The sequence below is a fragment of the Phaenicophaeus curvirostris genome, chromosome 20 (genome assembly GCF_032191515.1).
Source record: "Phaenicophaeus curvirostris isolate KB17595 chromosome 20, BPBGC_Pcur_1.0, whole genome shotgun sequence".
Taxonomy (NCBI): Eukaryota; Metazoa; Chordata; class Aves; order Cuculiformes; family Cuculidae; genus Phaenicophaeus; species Phaenicophaeus curvirostris.
In genome coordinates, this window is record NC_091411.1 from 2,402,689 (window position 1) to 2,429,728 (window position 27,040).

General features: G+C 51.9%; 1 protein-coding gene across 5 annotated transcripts in view; it reads left to right on the forward strand.

Moving 5' to 3' along the window:
* The first annotated feature begins 19,375 nt into the window (after positions 1-19,375).
* Positions 19,376-27,040, forward strand: part of NSMF (NMDA receptor synaptonuclear signaling and neuronal migration factor) — a 46,527-nt gene continuing 38,862 nt past the window's right edge. For 4 of the 5 annotated variants that reach the window (XM_069873695.1, XM_069873696.1, XM_069873692.1 and 1 more), the window contains exon 1: positions 19,376-19,560. In XM_069873695.1, the coding sequence (XP_069729796.1) occupies positions 19,490-19,560 (71 nt within the window). In that variant the 5' untranslated portion in view covers positions 19,376-19,489. The remainder of the gene's footprint in view (positions 19,561-27,040) is intronic. The other variant, XM_069873694.1, reaches the window with a different exon arrangement.

The window sequence follows — 27,040 nt, forward strand, 5'->3', positions numbered from 1 at the left end:
ATGCTGCTAGAAACACTTATTTCTGGAAATCTTGGCGATGCCTGTCAGGGAGGGCAGGCTCGGCTGCAGCAGCGGGTGATGCCGACCTCGCAGGGATGCGCACAGCTCTGCGCTAGAGCGCTCACGCGGTGTGTAACCAGGGATCAGAAAAGAACACCAAATGCTCATTAATTTTACATGTACCATGAGTGACACATCTTTTCCTTGAAGAAGGCACATCAGATGTGATGCGCAGCCCCGGAGGAAGATGTCAAATAAGCCTGGTGCCTCACTCGAGCAGCCCTGACCTGCCCCAAGCTCGGTGCTGTGCATGTTCTCAAGTGCGTTGCTGCTGCGCGGCCACGTGGGTGGCTCCAAATGCCCTGTTTGCCCTCGGTGTTGACTGCCAGGCCAGGCTCAGGGGGTGCTTTTCAGCACCGGCCATGCCTGCAGCAGCGTTTGCATCCAATGTAATTATTTTACTGCCTCTCAGGTACATCCACGTCTTCCTGGGCTGAGTAGCGAAAGCCTTTTTTCTTGCCGTGACTACTGGCTGCCTCACAGCCAGTTGCTGCCGTTGCCAGAAGGGTTGTTTCTGCTCTTCGAGTGAGAATTTGCCCAGGCTGTGCCATGCATTGGATGTGGTGGGGAACGATGTGTGTGTGAGCTCTGTTAGGTTTGGCTTCATCATTCTCAGTCCCGTCTTCGTGCTTTCCCCTCTCCTGCTGGTGCAGGTCTGTTCCCGCAGTGCGTGACTGGGATCCTGCTGCTGTCCCTCTCCTACATTAGCTGGGAGCGGCTGGTGGTGGCTTCTGTCCCCGCTGTGGAGCTGAGGAATCACAGAGTCATAGAATCACCAGCGTGGAGAAGACCCACCGGATCATCGAGTCCAACCATTCCTATCAATCACTAAACCATGTCCCTCAGCACCTCGTCCACCTGTCCCTTAAACCCCTCCAAGGAAGGTGACTCAACCCCCTCCCTGGGCAGCCTGTTCCAGTGCCCAGTGACCCTTTCTGTGAAAAAGTTTTTCCTAATGTTCAGCCTGAACCTCCCCTGGCGGAGCTTGAGGCCATTCCCTCTTGTCCTGTCCCCTGTCACTTGGGAGAAGAGCCCAGCTCCCTCCTCTCCACAACCTCCTGTCAGGGAGTTGTAGAGAGCAATGAGGTCTCCCCTCAGCCTCCTCTTCTCCAGGCAAAACACCCCCAGCTCTCTCAGCCGTTCCTCATAAGGCCTGTTCTCCAGCCCCCTCACCAGCTTCGTTGCTCTTCTCTGGACTCGCTCCAGAGCCTCAACATCCTTCTTGTGGTGAGGGGCCCAGAACTGAACACAGGATTCGAGGAGCGGTCTCACCAGTGCCGAGTGCAGAGGGAGAAGAACCTCCCTGGACCTGCTGGTCACACCGTTTCTGATCCAAGCCAAGATGCCATTGGCCTTCTTGGCCACCTGGGCCACTGCTGGCTCCTGTTCAGTCGCTGTCAACCAACACCCCCAGGTCCTTCTCCTCCAGGCAGTTTCCAGCCAGACTTCTCCTAGTCTGTAGCTGCCCAGGGTTGTTGTGCCCCAAGTGCAGGACCCGGCATTTGGCCTTGTTAAACCTCCTGCCGTTGGTCTCAGCCCATGGATCCAGCCTGTTCAGACAGAGATGCCGGCCCAGCTCAGGACATCCCTTACGCTGCTGCCCTGTGACTCGGCCACAGCACTAAGTCACTTGGTGGCTGCGACATCCCTCCCCTTCAACTTCCTTTCTCACTGGAAACAAAGAGTTTAATGAAGCAAAGATTGGAAAAGCTTTCAGGGCAGGGCTGGCAAAGTGGTGCTGCCCTGAGATTCTGAGAGTGAAGAGATGGGAAAGAGACAGGGAGCGGGAGGTCGTGCCGGCCACGTGGGTGGGTGCTCCAGCAGCAGCCGAGGGTGCTGGTGCAGAGCTGGCCAACCCAGGCAGCTCCTGTCACCTCCGTGGCTCCTGCTGGGACACTTACCCAGCGGTGAAGGGATTTTGGTCCTCAAAAGCAGAGGGTCTGAGAGCTGAGGTTGTTGGGGTGAGCGTGGCTCTTTCTGGGGCTCCTCCTCTGCGAGCAATAAACCTTCCAGCGTGCTCCAAGTGTTGGGAAGGACGTTGTCTAAGTGCCCAGGAGCTGCTGCAATTCATGGAGATGCAGCTGCGCTGCAGCCGTTCCTCGATGCAAACGGGTGGCTGGAGAAGAGTGTTTCCACTCCTGCAGGCTGGGGAGTCGGGATTTTAGAGAGCTAGCGGGGGATGGATGACAAAACTGGACCTGGCTGCTGTGGTTGGTCACCCTGCCAGCCCCCAACCCTCAGATGCCGGGATCCCACAGACTGGAGGGGCTGCGGCTGTCGGGGATTCATAGAATCACAGAATCACCAGGTTGGCAAGGACCCACAGGATCATTGAGTCCAACCATTCCCATCAAACACTAAACCATGTCCCTCAGCACCTCATCCACCCGTCCCTTAAACCCCTCCAGGGAAGGTGACTCAACCACCTCCCTGGGCAGCCTGTTCCAGAGCCTCACAGTCCTGGCCGTGGCTGCCAGGGAGGCTTTACAGAAGATCTGGGCAGTTGCATCAGCTGCCAAGTGACGCTGGGACAGAGCCCGGTCCCTGCTGAAGCCACAGACACCGGAGCCTGGGCACAGAGCAGGCATCACAGCGGCTCTGCTGCCCATCACCAGTGTCAACTGGATGGGGGTCCCCAGGGCACCAGCAGGGCTGGCTGGGCTGTTTTTCTGGCTGGGAAGCTGAACTGTTGAAGTCAACGCCTTCGGGGACCCAAATCCAGGCTGTGTCCCTGCTGCTCTGGGAGCTGCTCCTTTTGCATGAGGCAAGAACAAAAAGGATGCCCAGAGTCCCAGCAAAAAGGCTGCCAAGCCCCAGCAGAGGAGTGCCCACCCGGGGCCCCGGCACGTGTCCCCTGGCTCCTACGGGACCCTTCTCCCCAAAACCTGCTCCTGTGTCAGCTGTGCTGCCCTGCAGGGAGGCCGAGCACCACGTGCCGGGATTGCGGGGTCCCCGAGGAGCCGTTGCCGGGGCTGCCAGCATCCCCCCAGCACGGAGCCAGCGGGGCGAGCGCTTTGCCTTCCCAAACTGGGTCAAGCCGTGAACTCCAGAGCTAAAAATACCGGCAGAGCCCAGCGCTTGCCCGGCAGCTGGGAAGGGCCGCGGCCAGGAGATGCCCCAATCTTCACCCCATTCAGGAGGGTCACGGGGGCCCTTGGGCTGCTAGGGACAAGGGGGATTTTGGAGCAGGTGTTGGAAAAGCACCTCTGGGGCTGCAGGTCCAGAATCTGCCCAAGAAAATGCCTCTGGGGATGGTGTGAATAAGGCATCACGAATCATTTTGCAGCTGGGTCCCTGCCACTTGTAGAGACCGTCCCAGGAGCACTGGATGTCTCATCTCCAGCCTCCTCATCTGCTTTCTCAGAAAACCATAGAATCATAGAATAGAATCCTGTTCCAGTGTCCAATGACCCTTTCTGTGAAATATTTTTTCCTAATGTCCAGCCTGAACCTCCCCTGGTGGTGCTTGAGGCCATTCCCTCTCCTCCTGTCCCCTGTCACTTGGGAGAAGAGCCCAGCTCCCTCCTCTCCACAACCTCCTTTCAGGTAGTTGGAGAGAGCAATGAGGTCTCCCCTCAGCCTCCTCTTCTCCAGCCTAAACACCCCCAGCTCTCTCAGCTGTTCCTCATAAGGCCTGTTCTCCAGCCCCCTCACCAGCTTCATTGCTCTTTTCTGGACTCGCTCCAGAGCCTCAACATCCTTCTTGTGGTGAGGGGCCCAGAACTGAACACAGGATTCGAGGAGCGGTCTCACCAGTGCCGAGTCCAGAGGGAGAAGAACCTCCCTGGACCTGGAGGAACATCGCAAGTGCCAAGGCCCTTGGCATCTCTCTTCGGTATTTAGAAAGGAAGGGAATGTAAGAAACAAGGACAATGAACTACTCTCTGGTCTACTGACGACCACTGGCATCTCAGTGGGGTTTCTAAACCAGCAGATCCACATGATCTGCACCTGAGGGCCCTCCAGCAGCACCCTGAGCTGAGCTGCCTTCTCCTGCTGATGAACAGCTTGAAGCCTGGGGAGACACCGGGCTTGGCAAGAGGCTAACGTGGTGCTCAGCAGGCAAAGCAGGTGCCTTGGTTAACAGCCACTCAGTCCAGCATGCCATTAGGATTGAAAAGAAGAAATTTAGAAGAAATCAGGAAGAAATTTTTCACACTGAAGGTGGTGAAACACTGGCCCAGGTTGCCCAGAGAGGTGGTAGATGCCCCATCCCTGGAAACGCTCACGGTCAGGTTGTGTGTATGGGGCTCTGAGCAACCTGACCTGTTTGAAAATGTCCTTGCTTGCTGCAGAGCAGGTTGGACTTGATGACCTGTAAAGGTTCCTTCCAAGCCAAACCATTCTATGATTCTATGAAAAGCAGAGAGGGTGCAGAGGATTCAGTTAATATGGAATTCAAGGACTAAAAATACGCCCATCAGTGGGGTGTAATGGAAAAATGTCTTGTCAAATGAGCCTCATTTCATCCTTTGAAAAATTACCAGTTTACAGATAAAGGTTACCACGTAGCCATTATTTGCTTAGCTTTTGGCAACGCGTTTGACTTAATATCATATGACACCCTAATTACAAATTTAGCACTATACAATCTGAATAAAGGCCACATTAAATGGATGGAGAGCTGCAAACCCATCACCAAAACAAGGAGTCATCAGCGAACAGAGATGATTTAGAGGGATTCTGCAGGAGTCGGTCCCAGCCTGACACTAATCAATGTTTTCATCATTGATTGAGAGATGAGCACAAAACACAGCTGATGGATTACGCAGCTGCTGGAAGCAGAGGGACCGGCAGGGAATAATTACGGCAGAGAAGTCATACAAAGCAACTGGGAGCTGCTCTGTGCACAAACCCCTTTTCAGCTGGCAGTGTTAAAATAGGCCAGCTCTCAAACAGGAACGGAGGAAAGGTTTCATCTAAAAAAAGATGGGATGCAAAAAATCTAGACATATTCAGGGGAAGGAAAGTCAGAAGCAGTTGCTTTTGAGGCAGCAGCAATCCAGTGCTGGCTCTGGGTGCCGGGATCAGAGGCAGAACATGAGAAAAGCAGGGCTGGGCTGGCTGGGCTGTTCTGCAGTGCAAGGAGATGCGACCAAAGAGAGGGTGGCTGAAGTCCCACAGGGAAAAGGCACAAAGAGAGGACAGACTAAGTCACCCGCTGCAGGTTCCAGACCCCACCCTACCTCCCGCAGCACAGGGATGCAGCCATGCTCATCCTAGCAGCGCGCTTGAGGCCAGTCATCCCCATCCCCTGGGTTTTCTCCTAAAACAAAAGCACACTCTTTCCCAAGAGATAAAAACACCAGCTTGCTGAGTTCTTGCATCAGGCTTGGGCTACTTTCCTCCTTCCAACAATATTTTCTGCCATTAATAGTCTACATGCTCATGAAAAAGGGAAGATGAGGTGGTTTGAAAAAAGTGGATTGAAAAATTTTTTCACAGAAAGGGTCATTGGGCACTGGCAGAGGCTGCCCAGGGAGTGGGTTGAGTCACCTTCCCTGGAGGGGTTCAAGGGACAGGTGGACGAGGCGCTGAGGGACATGGGTTAGTGATTGATGGGAATGGTTGGACTCGATGATCCGGTGGGTCTTTCCCAACCTGGTGATTCTGTGATTCTATGATTCCTCAGCTAGAAATGCTGTGGCTTCTCCATGCACAGACTGGGGGATCCCTCAGCAAGGCAATGCTGCTTTGACATTGGTTCTGCTCCAAGCAGGAGGTTGGACTGGAGACACCTAATGTTGCTCCTCACCAAAACCTTTTAATGGTTTTCTAGGCCTATGAAATGAACTGACCACATCAATAATGTTTGTTTTCTTTCTAACATATTCAGTGAATGACTTACTGGTTGTGATTTTGCCAGGCATGTCTTTTTCACTGTCCATTTTCACTCCTCTATCAATATTTCTGCTTCATAGCTTATTGTGATGATTGCCGCATACTGATAAGTATTTATTACATTATTCCTCTTCATATATATTGTCATTTTGCTTCCAATTGCTGTTTTCAGATTACCAACTTACAGCACGGGCTCTCAGCCAATGTTATATTTCCTTGACTCTGCAATATTAGCTTTTCTGTTCCATTCCAAGCTCTACTGCTTATTTCCCACTCTACAGGGCTGTTTTCTCCTTCAATTTTTCTCATACTTGTCACCATTTCCATGAAGTTTGTGAAACTGCTCATTCCATGAACGATAAGGAGACTAACCAGTTCACAGCAGTTCCAAGACTCCTTGGCACGCTGGCCGAGCAGCCTGGGGCGGCTGTGCCGAGACCATCCCACCTGACCTGGAACCCAAGAGAAGCTCTGCTCACCTGTGCTGAAATCATCCCACCTGCCCTGGTGCCCAAGAGAAGCTCTGCTCACCTGTGCTGGGACCATCCCACCTGCCCTGGCGCCCCAGGGAGGCTCTGCTCCAGCTGGTCATACCTGATCCAACACCTGAGCTGCTCTCCCCACACCAGAGCACCTCTGCTCTTCCTGGCAGCCTGTTGCTTAGGAGTTTTCCTTTAGGTCTAACCTGAATCTCATGCCACAGTTTAATCCTATTGCTTCTTACCCTGTCCTGCCTTCAGCCTGGTAATAACTGAGCGTGTTGCTGTGGCTCCCCCCACATTTTTCATTTTATAGGGTGGATTGGTCCCTTTGCCCACAGCTGCTCTTTTGCACCATCCACCTCCTCCCACCGCTCCCTCTGAGCTCCAGCCAGCCCCCATCTCCCATGAAAGACCTCAGCTGGCCAGGACCTCCAGCTGTTGTTGTACCAGACCTGTGCAGCCCACACACCGGCACACAGTTCTGTATTATTCCTCACGCTGTGACATCCACCTTTCTTGCACAAGCACAACTCTTTTGGCTTTGGTTCAGCTGAAGATTTGCAGCACCACCCAGGTCCTTTCCTGCAGAACGGTGACAGTTTCAGCTGCTGCGTCACAAGCTCCCTGCCAAATCTCACTCACACCCATCTCATTTCATTAGGAACCTTTGGGGGCTGCTCCTCTTTGTTCCCCTAGGGCAGCTTGGAAGTGGGACACAGCAGGGACTGCACGAGGTAAAGGCCCCTCCTGCCCCTCTCACACACCACATCTGCTCCTTCCCTGCGTCGGGGGCTATTTTATTTGCAATTGAGGGATTTGCTAGCTTTGCACAGGACCTAGCCTAGAGGCTCTTTGCTGCCTGCAACTTCGTGTGATGCCCCAGGTGAAGCAGATGACACCAATTTTGCTAAACCCTTGCTGCTGTTGACCATGACTGTGTGTGCAGCCCAGCACGAACCTCCCCGTGCTGCCCAGAACTTCTTGTCACTGGTGCAGACTGGTATGTACTTCATGCCAGAGAGAGGAGCCGTGGAATAACCTGCCATGCACATGACAGCAAAGCCCAGCTCTCCGCTCTTCCTCACCTCCCTTGCAGCTTCTTGCTCCTTCTGCACCATAAAACGCTTCCCTTCCACCCACCAAGAGGGAAAGGCTAAATGCATCCCTCCTCATCCTCCAGCTGAGCTTTCTGAGTCATCTTCCCTTTACATTTCTACCTCCTTTCCCTTTGCTCCTTGGCTTCGCTCTGTGCAGGATCAGTCCCCACGTGCAGCTCCGGTTGGAGAGAGCTGGTCCTGCGGTGCCCTGGGCTGTGTGGAGCGTGGGGGCCGCATTTCCAGCTCCCCCTTTTGCCCGCAGTAACAGCAACTGCGCAAAACAGATGGAGAAAGTTTTATCCCTGTGCCCAGCATCTTTCGATATAGCAAGAGTTGGGAATGGTGCAGGGGTGGAGCGGAGCTTCAGGAGTGAGAAGTTTACAAAGACACAGTTGCACAACTCTTCTTCAGTAGCAACTTCTTTTCTGCCTTGAATATAACAGAGCCACTTCAGCTTCTCCTCTGCTGCGTGGTACCAATGTCAGGACAAAGTCAGACTGTTATTTTGCCAAATGATGAACTACTGAGATGTGGATGGAGCGAGAACTGAGTAATCACTGAATCATTGAGCAATCAATTACCATCAATTACCAGTTCCTGGAGCATTTTCGGGAATCCCGACCTTGAGGAACCTCCCGGGTGAAGTCCTGCACTTCCGCAGCTGCTGGTGCTGGGGACACTAGGAGTAAAGTCCATCTCTAGTAAGCGCAAACCCAGTTCCCATCACCAGGAGGGCGGTGTGGTATGGGAACACAGCACAGGCTGGAGGGGAGCCCCATCCAGCTAGAGCATCACAACTCAGCACACAAAGCTTCTCTAGCATGGGGACTGTCCTCCAGGAAGCCCTCTCGCCAGTGCTCCCACATTTCAGTGGAGAAGTTAAGGAATCTTTTCCCTGTATGCAATATCCATCTTGTTGTTTCCTTTGTTATGTAGATTAGTCTTATTTATTTATCCTAAGCAACAGGCTTATGTCATTTTTATGCCTGAGAAGAGCAACGAAGCTGGTGAGGGGGCTGGAGAGCAGGTCTTATGAGGAACAGCTGAGAGAGCTGGGGGTGTTTAGCCTGGAGAAGAGGAGGCTGAGGGGAGACCTCATTGCTCTCTACAACTACCTGAAAGGAGGTTGTAGAGAGGAGGGAGCTGGGCTCTTCTCCCAAAGGACAGGGGACAGAACGAGAGGGAACGGCCTCAAGCTCCACCAGGGGAGGTTTAGGCTGGACATTAGGAAAAAATTCTTCACAGAAAGGGTCCTTGGGCAGTGGCAGAGGCTGCCCAGGGAGGTGGTTGAGTCACCTTCCCTGGAGGTGTTTAAGGGATGGGTGGACGAGGTGCTGAGGGACATGGTTTAGTGTTTGATAGGAATGGTTGGACTCGATGATCTGGTGGGTCTCTTCCAACCTGGTTATTCTATGATTCTATGATTTTGATACCACTAATTTAGCCAACAGAAGTGAAATTGTGAAACGATGTTACTGTCCTGCTCAGACCCTCCCTCCTGCTGTAGCCGATGCTCGTTTCTTTTGTTTCTCTCCTCCTGCTGTATCATTGTAAGACACAAAAAAGGCTATAATGTTATCCTGCTCTAGAAACACCCACTCCCCCATCAGTGCTCCTGGCTCAGAAACGTGGTGTTTCGTCCAGACTCTCCTTCTCCTGGGCAGAGCGAGTTCCCTCACAAGGACTTAGGGGCGCACTTTTGAAATGATCCCAGCCCCAGGATGGCTGCAGACACAGACTGCCACGATCTCCAGTGCTGGTTCCGTTCCCTTTCTTTGGGCTCTTTGGCAACTCCACCTGCCTGTATGGTTTTTGATCATTACAGCGTTTGTGCACAGTTCCCAGTGTTGGTGCTCGGGGGCTCTTGGGCTCAAAGAGCCAGGAAAATCACCAGGCAGTGAGAAGCAAAGTTCTCCTGCTGATGTGAGATAGAAAGAGGTGGGAAAACATCCTGGATGTGTTCAAGGAGGAATTTGGGAAAGGACGTAGAGGTTTGGGAATGGATGAAAGGGGTCTACACACTTGATGGGGTTGGAAGTGCTCCTGTCCTCCCCTAAGTGTCTGAACTGTACTACTGGTTGTGCCAGGGGAGATTTAGACTGGATACTGGGAAAAAATCCATCACAGAAAGCTTTGTCAAGCACTGGCAGAGGCCGCCTAGGGAAGTGGTGAAATTCTTATCCCTGGAGGGATTTAAAAGATGTGAAGATGTGGTGCTTAGGGCCACGGTTGAATGGTGGAGTTGGCAGCGTAAGTTACACAGTTGGACACAATGATCTTAAAGGTCTTTTCCAACCTAAATGACTCTGCGAGTCTGTGATTATTATCATTATTATTACTGTTATTACTTTATGAATCGGTGTGCACGCATATTAACAAGGGTAAGTACAGGGCTGAGTCTGCCTGGCTCCAGCCTACATGGCACAAGGCATGGCTTGCATTTAGAAAATGATTTTAGCCTTCTGGGGTCACATTTTAAGGCCGGTTTGTTCAATTATTCACGTTTCTAGCCCTCAGTCTTAACTAGGCTTCCCATTTGAAATACAAATCTAACAACCTGAAAGGAGGTTTTGGAGAGGAGGGAGCTGGGCTCTTCTCCCAAGTGACAGGGGACAGGACAAGAGGGAATGGCCTCAAGCTCCACCAGGGGAGGTTTAGGCTGGACATTAGGAAAAACTTTTTCACAGAAAGGGTCATTGGGCACTGGAACAGGCTGCCCAGGGAGGGGGTTGAGTCACCTTCCCTGGAGGTGTTTAAGGCACGGGTGGACGAGGTGCTGAGGGTTATGGTTTAGTGTTTGATAGGAATGGTTGGACTCGATGATCCGGTGGGTCTCTTCCAACCTGGTGATTCTATGATTCTCTGATTCTAAATGACAGGCATGGCTGAGTTGTGAGACTTCTCTGTGGCTGGCACGTGAGCTCGTGTCACCTGGCTGTGGTAATGCCATCGAGACCTGGATGGAGCAGCCTTGTCAGGAAGGCAGCTCAAAATTTTCAGCCAGCAGAGTAATGGCTAATTGAGTGCATTTCAATCATGAGATCCGCAGAAGGAAAGCAAACTCCACAGAGATGGAAATTGCATCTTAGAGTAATCCGAATGTGGGTAGATAATTAGGCCTATATTTCATGGGAACATTTGCTGGGCAACATAATGAAAAGGCCAGCAACATAATTTTCTTTAAGTAGTGTGTTGCCTCCCACTGGGGCTGGGCCACGGCGGTGCTGGTGCTGCAGTGCAGTGGGAGCAGGGAAAGGCATCGTCTGGCCACAGGTACTGTGGGCTGAGAGTGCCAAGCTGCAGCCCGTCCTCCCCATCTCTGAAGCCTGCTCCAATGAAGCTGCTAGGGCTCCTGCACTGCTCTTGGCAATATAAAACCCGCAGCCTCCTCCCCTGTCACTCCAAACCGCTGCCACAGCGAACTTTGGCCAAGTTGGGCTTGCAGAGCCAGCCAGACCCCCGCCAGCTTGGCGCTCGGTGGGAGTGAAGCGGTGGGAAGCTGAGGGGCTGCCACTGGACCCAACCAGGGAAAGCTCCTGCTCTGAGTCATTGCTTGATTCAGCTTGGAGGGTGAGACCGCTCCTTGAATCCTGTGTTCAGTTCTGGGCCCCTCACCACAAGAAGGATGTTGAGGCTCTGGAGCGAGTCCAGAGAAGAGCAACAAAGCTGGTGAGGGGGCTGGAGAACAGGCCTTATGAGGAACGGCTGAGAGAGCTGGGGGTGTTTAGCCTGGAGAAGAGGAGGCTGAGGGGAGACCTCATTGCTCTCTACAACTACCTGAAAGGAGGTTGTGGAGAGGAGGGAGCTGGGCTCTTCTCCCAGGTGACAGGGGACAGGACAAGAGGGAACGGCCTCAAGCTCCACCAGGGGAGGTTTAGGCTGGACATTAGGAAAAATATTTTCATGGAAAGGGTCCTTGGGCACTGGCAGAGGCTGCCCAGGGAGGGGGTTGAGTCACCTTCCCTGGAGGTGTTTAAGGGACGGGTGGACGAGGTGCTGAGGGACATGGGTTAGTGTTTGATAGGAATGGTTGGACTCGATGATCCAGTGGGTCTTTTCCAACCTGGTGATTCTATGATTCTATGGGGTTCGAGGGAAATGCAGCACGGCTGTTGGTGCCCAGGGAGCACACTTGTGTGAGAATCCCAGCCCAGGGAGCTGAGCCAGCGCAAGGACTGGGCTTTGCCCTGAGCATGGGTGAGTTGTGTTGTTAGCAGGTGGCTGCACTCACCCAGGAGTTTGCACCAGTCCTCAAATGCCCCCGAGCTATGGCTATGCATGGGGAGTGAAGCTCCAAGACCATTTCCAATCCTGTTTTTTCCAAATTTGGGATAGCAGGTCTCTGCTTTTCATAGAATCATAGAATCACCAGGTTGGAAAAGACCCACCGGATCATCGAGTCCAACTATTCCTATCGATCACTAAACCATGTCTCTCAGCACCTTGTCCACAGGTCCCTTTTTCCACATCCTCCCCTTCCACCAAGCACAGATCCTCCCTTCTGGATCTCTGGTCTGGTGCAGAGCTGCTTCTGGCTTGCTCTGCCAGGGGCCTTGCACACGAGCAGACAGATAATGTGAAGTAATACTTCTCTTCTTCATAATGCTTGCAAAATGAGAAGATTTGGGAAAGTGTGGTGACTTAGGAGAGCGAGGAGAGGGTTTAGTCTTAGAGCACAGGTTACCCTGTAATTATGGTTTAAGAGGTCTGAATTCTCCACCCACCAATGCTGCACTCAGCACGTCGGGGCTGGTACATGTCACCCAACAGAAAGAAAAGCTGAGAGGTTGTACTCAGCCTGATAATTATTGATTAGGCCTTTTACCAAAAATAGCTGGTGGTGAGCTAGCCTAAGTGCTCCATGTCCCAGTTGTTTTGAAGAACTGTTCATCCAGTGATCAGGACTTTCTTTGGGGCTGCGTTTGAACAAGCTCTTATTTGCTGATGTCAGATGCTTGGCTTTTTAAGAGCAGTTCCATCCAAATGAATCTGCTCAAAGCAAAGCCATCAGTCTTGGCTAACTCCAACTTGTTAGCTATTGATATTGCTTCTGTGATGTATTGCCTAATTTTAATTATGTCAGCATTGAGAAAATTATTTTCTTATTGTGCCTCATTAGAGTGTAGTTTCTAATTGTTGAACTTAACAGGAACATCTTTTAAGTGGCTAAACTGGCCAGGGAGGAAGGTAGGTAGTGATCAGAGTGATCTCCTGGTACCTGGGAGACCTTGAGCTTCCCGGTGCAGCTGGCCGTAGCAGTTGTCCTCAAACTCTTTCTGCTATGCAGATAAACCCCAACGGCTCTCTCACCACCTTGATTTTATTGCAGTCTCTCAAGGTTGTTGTGACTCATCAGAAGAGCTGAACTGGGACACCGTGTTTATGGATAGTGGGCATATCAATGTGTCTTCTCTTTTCAGTCTGGTTCGTCCCCTTCATCACCAGTGCCCTAGTTCTGTGCAGCATGACAGGAGCAGAGGGCAGGGGAGGCGAAAATGTCCCTGCTTGAGCCAGCCCTCTCCGCATCCCTCCTGGTGCCTGGGAGGCACCTGCACCTCAATTCAAGCTGCAGTCACGCACAGCCCTGCAAAATGTCACTGGGGATGGGGTCCCAGCCTCCCTCAGCAGCGCTAACCCAGTTCTGCCCTTCCCAGTGACTCCCTGGTGGAGCGTGTCAGCTGCAGGACCACGCACCATCCTGGGAATCGGGACCAAAGAAACTACAGTCATCTCACAAGGCCAGTGAAACACCATGCTTTGTCCAGCTTTATGCTTTCTGTGCCGCCGAGACCCTGCCCTTTACCTCCCGACAAAGCTGGCAGCCGCTGTGTGGGCCATGAGTGCAGCGTGGGTGGGAATGAGATCCTGGTGAACCTGGGGAAGGAGGCCAGTTCTGGGGATGAGGATCAGTGCCGAACCCAGTACCGTGCTGCTGAAGTTGGGGTTGTTTTTCTCCTGTGTGTGTGTCTTTGCAATTATCTGCTCTGCATGTCCTGAGCCATTTTATTGCCTAGCTATTCACTACCATGAAGTCCTTGTATAATTCTTTACAGCATCTTGTGTATTCATGACGCTGAATACCTTAGCATCATCAGCAAGCTCTGTTCCCCTTTTTGCAATACCTTTCCGAGATTGTTTCTGAAGCGTGCTGACCCCCAGGCAGGTCCCCGTGGGGCTCCAGTTAGACCTCCCTCCACTCAGAAGCCTGCCTATTGACAGCTCCTCTTTCAGAACCCTTAACCAGTTATTTATCTGTTTCAAGACGTTTCCGTCAATCCCACGGTAGCCGTGTTACTTTAAGGAACCCCTGAGACAGACCTTTTGGGAATCCAGTCAGACACCTGCTGATCAACTCCCTTAAAGAACTGTAACAGATTTATGAAACATCCCTTTATTCAAGGGAAAACCGCACCTTTTTTTTTTTTCCCTTTTTCCCTTCCCAGTCTTTTAGATGTCTCCAGCTACACACTAATCATATTCTATATGACAATTTCTGCCAGTTTGCCCAGGAGGGACCTCAGACTTCATGGTCTGTAACAACCCCAAACCCTTCCCATTTGTCATCTTGAAGCTCTCAGACACTGGGTCTCTGTTACGCACAGTGATTGCATGTAAGTAATTAAACTGTTTCATCTCAGAGTTCTTCTCCGCTTATGTGAACCATCTCAGTCTGGTGAATTTGCAGTCTTTGATTTGGCTCTTTATTCCTTAACTTCTTCTGCTGACACTTGACTACGAGCCAAATCCAATGCCACGTCCATATAAAGACGATTTTTGGCCCAGGAACTTCTCTGAGCTTTTCCTTGCTGACTGCAGATGCGAAAATATTCATTGTTTTTCTGTTCTGACCTTATCTCCTATGAGTGCTTCTCTTGCACTGTGGCCAAGTCTGACTCTCCAGACTCTCCAGGCTTCCCATGCCTGACATGTTTGAAGAAATATTTATGACTATCAGGCTTTGCCTTTTGCAGGTTGTTCCTATAACAGGTTTTGGCTTACCTTATTTCTCTCTTTGCATTTAAATTGTCAGGATACACTTTCTTTAGCCTGTTTAGACAAAAAAAAATGGCTTTTCTAAACACAAAAAGACTGTATCCCTGAAGTCTGAGAATCAACAGGCTGTCTCATCTCAGCCTGATCTCAGGCCTAGACCTAACCAGGTTTCCCACGAGACAGAGATGTGCTCTTTACTTTGACAAGATGCTGAGATACCAGATTTTTAAAGTGTGACACATTCATATAGACAAAAATCATCGCTGGCCAGAATGGATTTTGCCTCTCTTGGGTTTCAGGCTATTGCACCTTCACCAGAGGATGGAGGGAAGCATTTCTCTGACCAGCTATGATTATTTGGAAGCTCTTTGGGGGTTTGCTCCCCTAAGACAACGTGAGCTCAGCAGAAAGAGCCCCATGAGCCGAGGTTTGGGGCTTGGGTGGAGGGACCATGGTGCTCCCCCTCCTCGGTCTCTTTGCCTACATGCGTGTGTCTGGAAGGCCTGTTGCCATGGAGAAGTGACGGGGAACAGTCTGCCTGGCTCGCCTGACTTTTTTTCCTAGCATGAAGCATCTTTCCAGCTGTAACGAGCCGGAGGCCCGCTGCCTCCTCTTCTGTGCCGCACTGAGGTAACCCAGGGCCCCAAATGCCCAGGAGAAACCCAAAGGGAGGAAACCCTAGGAGAAGGGAGAGAAGGGAGCAGAGAGCAAGAGAGGAAACTGTAGGAAGATGGACCAGTGCTTGTGGAGCGTGATGGAGCCAGGTGCTTCTCAAGGGTGCACAGATCAACAGTCAGGGGGCACATGTAGCGACAAGCAAATTTCCATTAGATATATGGAAAAAATCTTTCCCTGTGAGAGTGGTGCAGTCCTGGGACATGGACTGGAGTGATGGTAGCACCTCCATCCTTGGAGGTCTTCAAATACCATCTGACCAAGCCCTCAGCAGTCGATGTGCCCTTGAAGTGAGCCATACACTGGGCTGGATTCTCCCCAGCTGCAAAGAGCAAAACCTTCCTGGGGAATGGATGAGGGGGAGTTTGAGAGAGCTCCAAGAGGCACAAATGTAACAGAGAGTGGCCTTTAAATGGATGAAGGTGGAAGCATCCTGCTTTTTAAGTTTGAGAACCGACAGTCCTGTAAACTGCTTCACTGCGAGCGTAACTGCTTGCACAGCTCAAGTGCAGTTTTATTAAGGAGCTCCCTAAAAGCAGATGGATTTTCTCTCCTTTTCTGTTGGAGAAACTCTTTGGTGACGTGATTGTGCAACAAAACAGGGGTGGGGAGGGGATAGTCATGAGCAGAAGTTTAATGGGAGTCATCTTCTGTGGGAAGAAATCCAATGCACTGACAGTGGGTTTTGTTTTGTACCCGGAAAATGTCACTGTGAGCAACTTTGGGGTGTTTCTAGATAGATCTGGTGAGGATTATGTTGGGGATGGAGGACACCTGTCTATTATTCCTTTGCATTTTTAAAGAATAACATTTGCCACAAACAACAAAATATTTAAACATAGAAGAAAAACCATATTATTTTCCCTCTAATTACACAGGTAAAAAGGGGTAAATCACAGTCAAAGAGGCAAACCTGCCCTAAAACCTGCTCACAATTAGCACGCGGGATGGAGGGTGCGTTGTTTAAAGGAGTCTCATCACTGAGTTCAGCGCTGGGAAACAGCAGAGCATCTCTCGTCGTGCTTGAGATACCAAATCCCTCAGGAAAATGAGTGAGACTCATCTGCAAGAGCAGCTCAGCCAGTGGCAGTGATGGAGCGATGTCACTTAGCACCTCTCTCTTCTGGTCAGCTGGGCTCTGCGAAAAAACAGGGTGACGACTTTATTTTGCACACAGGGCACTTTTTCTGCTCACAGCTTGGGTCTAAGGGAAGATACATTTCTGGAAGTTTGTTATTCACAGTGAATTCTGCAGCATCTGATAAAATTCCAGCTGATGAGGTATTTACATCCCACTCCCTGTGTCTGCACAAGCTGGGGTTGCTCGGTACCTTATTCTTTTTTTTTTTTTTTTCCCTGCTCTGTGCACAGAAGTACTTCATTTTTTCGATTTGTAGATTAATACACTAAATAGTTAGACTTCATTTGTTCAAATCCTCCTACGTTTCCTTGCAGATTTGACTTTGGAGTCTATGGAGAGAGAGGACTGAAGCTTTCCCCAGCCTTATTGTCTTCTTTTGTTCGGAATCCCTGAAGGACTGAGGAACATGAGCTTACGCTTTCCCCAGGGACCGAGAAGACAAGGTGTGTCTGTCTGTCCCTCTTTGCTTCAGCTGCCTCTTTTCACAAGCTTGTAGGAAGTTTAATTATCTAGAAAACCCTCAGCCCTGGGACAAACGTTATTGAATGAACTGAGTCTGAATTCCTGGGATTCATGCACTTGCTTGCAGAGCAGGGGAACCAGCCAATTGCTTTTTCTGCATATATTGTGAATAATACTTTAAAACTTGCTGCGCCCGCTTACTCGGATACCCTGAAAGCAGATCTATAAAGCATTTTCCAAGGAAAGGCACTTTTCCAAACTCACTTAGGGATCAAAATCTACATCCATAAAATTGCTTTGAGGGCTGGAACCCCTCTGCAGGGAAGTAAGGCAAAAGGAGTTGGGATTGTTCAGCCTGGAGAGGACAAGGCTCCAGGAAGAACTTGTTGCAGCCTTTCAATGTACAAAGGAGACTTCACAAAAATAATAATAAAAAAAAAAACACAGAAAAACTTTTTACCAGGGCTTGGAGACATGGGTCAAGGGGCAATGGTTTTAAGCTGAAAGAGGGTAGTTTTAGATCATGTGTAAGAAGGACATTTTTTTATGCTGTTTGACGAGACCCTGGTCCTGATTGCACAGAGAAGAGGTGGCTGCTCCATCCCTGGAGGGGTTCAAGTCCAGGTTGGATGGGGCTTGGAGCCACCAGATCCAGTGGGAGGTGTCCCTGCCCATGGCAGGAGCTGGAACTGGAAGGGCTTTGATCTCCCAACCCAAACAGCGCAGTTATTCCATGAACTGCAAACCCCTGAAGCTTGGCTGTGCTGATCAGGTCCTCCCACTAGATTTGTTTTCAGCCACTCGACAATGCGGAGGAAGGAGCTTGCTCTGGCAGCTGATACTGGGTTGAGGAGGTACCTGGACACTCATCTCTGCCTCATGGCTCCAGAGTCCTCTGGTAACTCTCTGCTGCCCTGTAGCGAGGTGGGCGCTGGTCTCTTCTCCCAAGTGACAGGATGACACAAAATGGCCTCAAGGTGCACCAGAGGAGGTTTAAATTCAATATGAGTGAAAATTTCTTTACTATCAGAGTGGTGAAGCCCTGGTAGAGGCTGCCCAGGGTAGTGGTGGGGTCTCCATCCCTGGAGGTGTGTGAAAAATGTGTGGCCGTGGCACTTTGGGACATGGTTTGGCTGGCATGGTGGGGTTGGGCTGGATGAGCTTAGAGGGCTCTTCCAACTTTCATGATTCTATGATTCTGCAAAGGGGTTTAGAATGAGGTGTGTGCTAGTCTCTTTTCACAAGTTAGAAGGGAGAGAGTAAGACAAAACAGCCTGAAATTTTACCAGTGGAGGTTTAGACTGGATATCAGGAAAAATTTCTTCATGGAAGGAGGGGTGAAGCCCTGGCAGAGGCTGCCCAGGGCAGTGGCAGGGTCTCCATCCCCGGAGGGGTTCAGAAAGTGTGTGGCCGTGGCACTTGGGGATGTGGTTTAGTGGGCACGGGGAAGGCTCTGCTCCTGGTTGGACTGGGAGAGCTCAGCAAACCCCTCTCCACCCTCCACCCCCAACCCCGGGCTCCCTCTCTGACCACTCCCCCTCTCTTCATGGAATCATAGAATCACCAGGTTGGAAGGGATCCACTGGATCATTGAGCCCAACCATTCCCATCAATCACTAAACCATGTCCCTCAGTACCTCATCCACCTGTCCCTTAAACCCCTCCAGGGAAGGTGACTCAACCCCCTCCCTGGGCAGCCTCTGCCACTGCCCAATGACCCTTTCTGTGAAAAAGTTTTTCCTAATGTTCAGCCTGAACCTCCCCTGGTGGAGCTTGAGGCCATTCCCTCTCGTCCTGTCCCCTGTCACTTGGGAGAAGAGCCCAGCTCCCTCCTCTCCACAACCTCCTTTCAGGGAGTTGGAGAGAGCAATGAGGTCTCCCCTCAGCCTCCTCTTCTCCAGGCTAAACACCCCCAGCTCTCTCAGCCGTTCCTCATAAGGCCTGTTCTCCAGCCCCCTCACCAGCTTCGTTGCTCTTCTCTGGACTCGCTCCAGAGCCTCAACATCCTTCTTGTGGGGAGGGGCCCAGAACTGAACACAGGATTCGAGGAGCGATCTCACCAGTGCCGAGTCCAGAGGGAGAAGAACCTCCCTGGACCTGCTGGTCACGCCGTTTCTGATCCAAGCCAAGATGCCATTGGCCTTCTTGGCCACCTGGGCCCCTGCTGGCTCCTGTTCAGTCGCTGTCAACCAACACCCCCAGGTCCCTCTCCTCCAGGCAGCTTTCTAGACAGACTTCTCCTAGTCTGGAGCTGCACAGGGTTGTTGTGCCCCAAGTGCAGGACCCACCATTTGGCCTTGTTAAACTTCATCCCATTGGTCTCAGCCCAGCGGTCCAGCCTGTTCAGATCCCTTTGGAGCCTCCCGACCCTCCAGCAGTTCCACGCTTCCACCCAGCTTAGTGTCATCTGCCAACTTGCTCAGGGTGCACTCGATGCCTTCATCCAGGTCATTGATAAAGACACTGAACAGGGCTGGACCCAGCCCTGCGCCCTGGGAACCCCACTGCGAACTGCGATCCCACATTCTCTGGCCTCGCCCTCTCTCTGACCACGCCCCCTGCGTCTCCGCACCTCTAGGAGCCGCCCCCGTTTGGCCCCGCCCCCTCTGGCCCCGCCCCCTCCCGCCCCGCAGTCCCGGAGCCGCCGCGGGCCGGGCGGCTGATGGGCTCCGCGGGGCGCTGAGCGGGCGGCGCCGGCCCCGCCGCGGGGCCTCTGCCATGAGCGCTGCCGAGGCAACATGGGCACGGCCGTGTCCAAGAGGAAGACGCTGAGGAACGAGGCCATGTCGTCGGTGGCGGCCAAAGTCAGGTGGGAGACCTGGGGGAACCTGCCCGACCCCCGGGCGGCGGCGACCCCCGGGCTCGTCGTCCCCCCGATCCGCTGTGTCCCCCTGGGCTCCTTCTCCCCAGAGCAAGGGGCGGCCCCCGGACTCGTCCCTGCGAGCTCTCGGGGCAGGATGCGACCCCCGGGCTCATCTTTTCCCCCGGAGCAGGGTTTGTGTCCCCCCCCGGGCTCATCTCCTCTCTAGGCAGGGTTTGTGCCCCCCCCCAGGGCTCATCTCCTCTCTAGGCAGGGTTTGTGTTCCCCCTCCAAGGCTTGTCTCTCCCCTCTGACCAGATCTCTCTCCCCTGGGCAGAGCTCACCCCCCCCCAGGGCTCATCTCTTTCCCCTTGGGCAGGGTTTGTGTGTCCCCCCCAGGCTCATCTCCCTCGAGACATAGAGTGACCCCCGAGCTGCTCCCCCCACCCTTTCCTTAGGGTAAGATTCAGTCCCTGAGCTTGTCCCTCCAAGCTGTCACGCAGGCTGTGACCCTCAGGCTTGTCCACCCCAGGTCAGGGTGCAACCCCCAGGGCAAGGTGTGACCCCTGGGCTTGTTCCCCCATGGCTTATCCCTCCCAGGGCAGTATGTGACCCCCCCTGGCTCATCCCCGGGCAGGAAGGGACCCCCGGGTTTAGCCCTCGGAGCTGTTGGGGCAGGTTGTGACCCCTGGACGCGTCCCCCCTGGGGCAGGATGCGATCCCTGGTCTTGTCCCCACAGGGCTGGGGCGCAGCAGCCAGGGGCGAGGGTCCTGGCATCCTCCCCTGGGGCTGGAGGCTTTGAGGGGCTCAGAGGGGCCCGGCACCACCTTCCCCCAAAATCACGATCCTGCAGGGGACCCAGCTCCTTCCTGCAGCCTCTCAGCTGCTGGAGAAGGGGTCTCTCTCCAAAGGTGTCCCTGCTTCCCACTGCCGGTGTGGCTCACACCACCCACGCGTTTATTTGCTGGGTTTGCAAGGAGCAGAGTAGATGTGGGTTTGTCAGGGCTGGAGCTTTTGAATCTTTGGGAATTGGGAGCGCAGTCGGTTTGCTCGGGGTTTTCTCATCAGCTGGGATGCCATCTATGTGTCCCAGGGCAAAGTCAGTAGCTCCCTTCAAGGGGTCTCACTCCTCTGAACGGAGAACCTGCTGCGTGGAAATCCAGACCCAGCACATCTGCCCTCTCCGGCAGCGTCCTGGCCACCACGTTGACCGGATGGAAGATCTGGGTTCTTTATCGTGCCGGTTATGTTTTTATATCGCTCGTCCTGCAGTGTAGCAATTTACTTACTGTCTGGTTGCAGGGCTTATAGTATCAAAGATGGGAGATGATCCTAGAAAACGCGTTTGCTGCTTGGTTGTACTTAGCTTTAAAAAGCTGCATGGATGAGCTTTGCTACAGTGCTCTTTGGATGGAACGGACCCTTCTCCTGCGCTGCAGCACAAGTGTCACGGCAATCGCCTGGTGACTCTTTGGGGGCATTGGCGCAGCTTTTCGGCTGCTCCTACAGCACGTTGAGCAGAGGGGTAGATCTGGCAGGGTCCCTGCTGCATCTAGACTAGCTCCTTGCTGCAGAAAAATAATGTGAAGGAATAAACTTTCCAGCTGCATTATATAACACCTCCTTTGTGTTAGCCAAAATTGCATTAAATAACCTGGAGTCATGTGTAGGACTTGATCTGTGCTGCTGAGAGATCTCAGTCACCTCTCTGTGACTGTAACTCAGCATTACAGCATCTCTGCTGTGCCGGGAGGAGAGAGCGCCTTACGGCTTGAAGGAAAGAGATCCAAGATGTCTTTATATTGCTGCCTGCATTGTAACGAAATCCAATATTTCAAAGTCTGGAATGCCTCTGGAGAAAGACATCCAGGCAGAGCTGGGAACTTCTGCCCACATTAAGATGCACCCTGTTAGTAACCAGTGATGAAAATGTGAGGGGATTGGAACTCTGTGATCTTGAAGGTCCCTTCCAACCCAAACTATTCTATGATTCAACAGTATTCAAAGATCTGGAAGTGGGATTCTCTTTGGCAGATGTCGCCCAAGTGGTTATAGAGAAATGGCACAAAATGCACCCTAGCTGTTGTAATGGGGCTCTGGGAGTAGGATTAGACAGCCAGTCACACAAACAACCTATTTGATAACATTTCAAATGGTAGCGTGGGTGTTTGGGAGCGACTAATGTGTTTTGAACGCAATGGCTTGTAAGCCCACACCAGGATGGGCAGATGCTACTCATATAGTATCAATGGTGCGGAGTCTGGGAGGTGTCTCTGGGATTCTGGTTTGCTATACGTACCTGCTGTCACCACTGACAGGTTGTTGGTCGTGTGTGGGAGCTCTGAGGTGTCTCTTGGTGGAGTGAATTGCGATCATTTGACCAGAAAAGTTATCCGAGTGGACTCGGAGTGGGGAACACAAAGTCCTTGAGGAACACCTGGTTATGGCACAGGACGGGTGCCCTTATGTGTCTCCTTGTCCATTCCCTGTGCTAGAAATGCCTGCTTGAAAAAGCCTTTAGGGTGGCAGAGAATTTGTTGAATACCTCCCTGCGTTGCCTCTTTGCATGGAGAAGGTGTGGGTGTGGACGGACACTGCCAGTGTCCCACCATCCTGCCACTCCGGGTACATCTTGGTCCCTGCGGGTGTGGTCTCTGCCACCTTTAGAATTCTTACAGCCATGAGGACCCACCTGCTGAAAGGTTTCCTCCGGGTTTCCCAGAGCACCTCACACGCAGCTCCTCTCCTCTGCCCGGCATCCTCTTCCATGCGTCCTTATCTTCGTTGTCTCCAGTGAGGTCTGCAGGACAGCACGCAAGGGTACAGAGACAGGCTCCATCCCAAGGGGGCTGGGGACTCGGATCCCCTCTGTGGGTAGCGCTGCTGCAGTAATCGGGTCCCCTGCGATTTCATGTCGGCAACTGTGGGATCCTGTTCTCCTGCTGCAGGAGGAGATGCCCTGGGCTTGTTTCTCTGCACCTCCTGAGCCCTGCCCTGTTCGTATTTCTCCGGACTTTTCCTTTTGAAAGGAAAATCATCTCCCGAAATTTGCTGCAAGTCCAAGTGACTGCTGCCGTATATTACGTGTGGCTGGAGCGTGTGTGTGCATTTGCCTGTTTTACTGAGCAGGGAACATCATTTGTTTGCTGTCGTGAGGAATGTGATCTCAGCAGAAGGTGCAAGCTCCCTCGGTTCTTAAATTAAAATCTCTGCAGAGCGACTCGGGGGAGTCTCCTGTCCCAGGAGAATTAATTAAGCCGCGTGCAGTTTGTTGTGCACTGGGTCTTTTAAATAGCTTCTTGCAAAATAATGGCATCATTTCTCTATGCTAGCACTGTTGAGAGCATCCGTGATGCTGCCAGCTTTGGTGTTTGTAGTCCTGTCCTCTCCTGGGAGAGCTGCGGCACCCAGGCTGTGGCTCTGCCTCGCTGCTGTTGCTTTGATCGAATTTGCAGTGCTTGTATGTGAGATCTGACTGTTGTCCTGTTTCCATCCCTGCGTGTTCTTCTTTGACATGCAGCTCCTGGGGCGCAAGTGCTGGTGGCAGGGGCGGTGTGGGTGTCCTTGAGGCATGACCTTGGGGCTGCCCCTCTGCCGACAGCTCCATCCTGCTGCCGTTCGGGCTGGAGCAGGATCGTTTCGTGTCTGACACACGCTCCTTGCCTTACTTAGAACTCTTGCAAGGACGTGGATGGACCAAAGCCTTTAGAAATGGACTGTCTGTGCCTCCCTGACGCCTACAGAGCAGCACCCAAACATACATCAGTCTCTTCCTGCTCTGTACTGCTCTGGCCTCCAGCTTTTCCTTGGGACTATGCGATAGTGCGAGCAGACATGAGATTTCTGCTGGCTGTTCCAGAACCATCTCTCCTTCCCATAGTTGGCACAAGAAGTATTTCAGCTAAGCGTGTGGTTCATTTTGCCCAGTTTTGGACTTTGATGTCTACTCCAAACACCCCACAGAGATAGGAGTTTGATCTCAGTTCTCTCCAGCGAGCAGAGTGGGTTAAGCAAGGCCACGAAGCATTGTTTGCTGCAAAGGGGTAAATCATGCCCTGATGAAATGCTGAGGTACTTGAATGCGTTCCTTATCCCAGGTTTCTTACTGTGTGAGCAGTTTTTGGCTTGGATCGGGTTCTTTGTGGAACCCAGATTCCTTTTTTCCACTTGTGAATCTTCCTGTGGGTGATATGAACAGTCTAATTCTTTGATTACCTTGTTCATTTAACTTCTTCCTGCTCTGTTCTCTCTCCTCCTGTCCAAGCTTTGTGACTGTGGCTTCCTTGAGGACTACGGGATCTTTAACCAGTGGTCTTTGATCCCTTGCTGCCATCCAGTTTCCCTTTCTTGAGAGTGAGAATTTGAAATGGAAAGTTAAAATTTTCCAGCTGCCATCTCCCTACACAGATACTTCAGAAATCTGGTATTTGTCAGACTATCATTACTATTGGGTTTAAACAACGTAGGTGTCAGTAATCATTAACAGCTGAGCTGGTAACGGTGGAGCTGCTGGCGGTGCTCCCCTCTCTTAGTGACAAGAGCGAGATTGCTGCTGTAGGAGGACGTAGGTCCTGATGATGCAGGAGGGCTCTTCTCTCCTGTTTTCCTGAGATGCAGCGCTGTCAGATGCTGTCACAACAGATTCCTGCTGCAGCTCCTCTGGGCATTGCATCTGGAGGAACACGGGAAGGTGGTGGGTGTTCTTTATTTTTCCACGTAATACACCTGAATAGCCCAGGTTTTGCTTCGCTTGCTGCCGTGCTCGAAGTGGAGTTACCTCAGGTCGTTCCCACGTCTCCGAGTGTTGCAGCACACAATCCTTCACTCAGTTCAGTGCCAGTTTGGTGGATTGCATAAATTTGTGTGCATCAATTTCTCGTGGCTGCTGGTATTCATCAAGGCCTCTTTTATCCTGTTGATGTGATTATTTCAGAGACATGAAGGCTGTTCCATGCTCATCACGTTGTAATTGAGATCTCTGTTACTTGGCGGCTTTCCTCCTTCTAGCAAATGTGTGTCTAGACCGTCTGTGCTTCTTCACAAGCTCTCAGCTGGTTTCTCTTCCAGACTGGAGTCCAGCTTTGCTCTTCAGTGCACAGCGAGTACTGAAAAATGCCCTGGGAACGGCAGCCGCCTTTGCTACCTGAGTTGTGCTGCCGCATCCTGCCCTTCTCACTCTTGAAGCCGTTCTGATGGAGAAGAAGTCGAAGAAGATGGTGCTTTCTCTGAGGTAGCAGCAGTCTTGTCTTTACTGGTTAGGCTCAGTAGCATGGCGTGCTCCAGCTGTGGTCCCCTGGTTGGTGTCCTTTTGTTAAATCGAGCTGTGCTGACTGTCTAACATGCAGATCTGATGTGCCACTAAAACGAACACCTCTCTAGATGAGTCAGGACTGAACCTGTCATGTCATCAGCTGCTTACTTCTCAGCACTACCTGCTCATCTGTATGCAGCGTTTGCAGTGTCGTACGCTCAGGGTTATAGCTCAGCGGCCCATGCATCTGTAAGGCACCTTGCACTTCATCTCATTTGCGTGAAACAAGTTTCCTTTTTTTTATCTCTTGCCAGTGAAATTAGCTAGTGGTGTGTCTGCTCCACGCCCAGCTGGAGGGTTTCTGTCCCGTGCCACCGGAAGGCTTGATGGGACCTGAGCTACGCTGGCTGTGATGATGGAGGCAAAACTGAGCTGAGCGGGAAGCACGGTTGTATGACTGGTATTAAAAACTGTTGATAAAAGAAATAGAAAATAATGGGATGAACGGAGCAGCTGCCATCTGCTGGAATTTTGCTCGGGCTTCATTTTGATTGAGTCGGGGGCAGCCAAGGAGAGGGGGTAAGTGGCACATTAGTGATATGGGTGGACGCTGGTAAACTGGGGTGACTGGGAATACACCAAGGGCAGGGAATGAAGACAAAATGCTTGGCAGGGGGAGAGTCAGCAGAAGGAGCAAGCGTGGCCAGCAGAGTCCCCTTGGCAAAGGGTGTGTGCAGACATCTGTGGGAGATCGGCGGAGGCACAGCCAAGGCACTGGGGAAGCAGGAATGTAGAAAGGAACTGCTGAGATAATAGGAAAAAAAATTAATCTGAAGTTTACAGGGTAATTGGCTGTAAAACCCCCAGTGCACATTGTACTGTGCAGGCGTCAGTGCCTTATTAGCTGCCGCTAAATCACCGTGATCAAGCATCCGCATTCATTTGCTCTTAGGTTGGCCTGCAGCATCTGAGAGCAGAGGGACTGGGGCAGCGGCGTCAGCACTGCAGGTTCAGCCTGGGCCGGGCAGTATTTTTGAGTAGCTCTGTGCTCCTCCACTCTGTTTTTGGCCTGCAAGGAGAGGTCTGGACATCACCTGTGCTTCTAGGAGCTCCAGCACTTGGAGTTTTACCCTTATGTGCTTGGGGAAACAGGAGAACGAGGTTAGAGATGCTGCAGCACATATTGACACCATTTTTAAGGCAGAGTACGGGAGTAGCTCAGGTGTGCGCTTGCATAGAATCACAGAATCATTTCTGTTGGAAAAGACCTTTAAGATCATAGAGTGCAACTCTAAACTTACACTGCTAAGTCCACCACTAAACGAGGTCCCCGAGCACCACATCCACGTGTCTTTTAAATCCCTCCAGGGATGGTGACTTCACCACACCTCTGCTGTTGGTGCATTCCAGCTCCCAGCTTTATATTTGTGTCTTGCCCCATTCCTGCGTTTTGCCCAGGCAGAAAGGTAGTGGGTGAAGGGCTGTCTGTGAGGTGTCCTGTATGGTGAACCATGATGGTCACCCCTTTATTCCCTGTAGCATGGTAGCGGTACAGCTCGTTTGTGTGACAGAACCTCTGCCTGACCCTCTCTGGGAGTGCTGAGGCACCGAGGAAGGCAATTTGGGCAAGGGCCACTCCAGGCTGGTATCTAGAGGTGCAGCCTGGTGCTAGACAGGCAAGAATCTGGAACCAGAAAAAGCCTCAGTGCTGAGTGTTAGCCTGTAGTGACACAGAAGGTTAAACCTTGCTTCTTGCCCAGCTCCAGCTCCGCTGCTCCAAAGCATTTTGCATTTGGCTGTGCACAAATATACTCCCAGGGAGATTAAATTACTCTTCCTTCATTGTTCATATCGATCCCCTGTTGCTGGCTGTGGATGACAAATGGACTCCTTCCAGCTCTGGTCACTCTGGGAGGTGTGTTGTAGCTTTGTTAATCTTTTCCCCCTTGGGAGCAGATGTAGAGAAGCAGTGGGGGAAAATCCTGGCTACACAGGTCGGGATATGCTGCTGCCCTGGGAAGCAAAGCAGAAAGTTGTTTGGGAGGTCAAAGCCATTTTCCACATAGATGTTTAATGGCTGTTATAAAAGTAGCCTTTTGCGACAGCTTGAACTGGAGAGGGATGCTCAGAGGTTGAGCACCACTGAAGGAGGATGGCAGTGGACGTGATGCTTTGGTTTGGAGAGTCTTCCCTGTTGCAGCAAGCCTTTGTCTCCTCCCCAAGAGGTGGTTGCATGC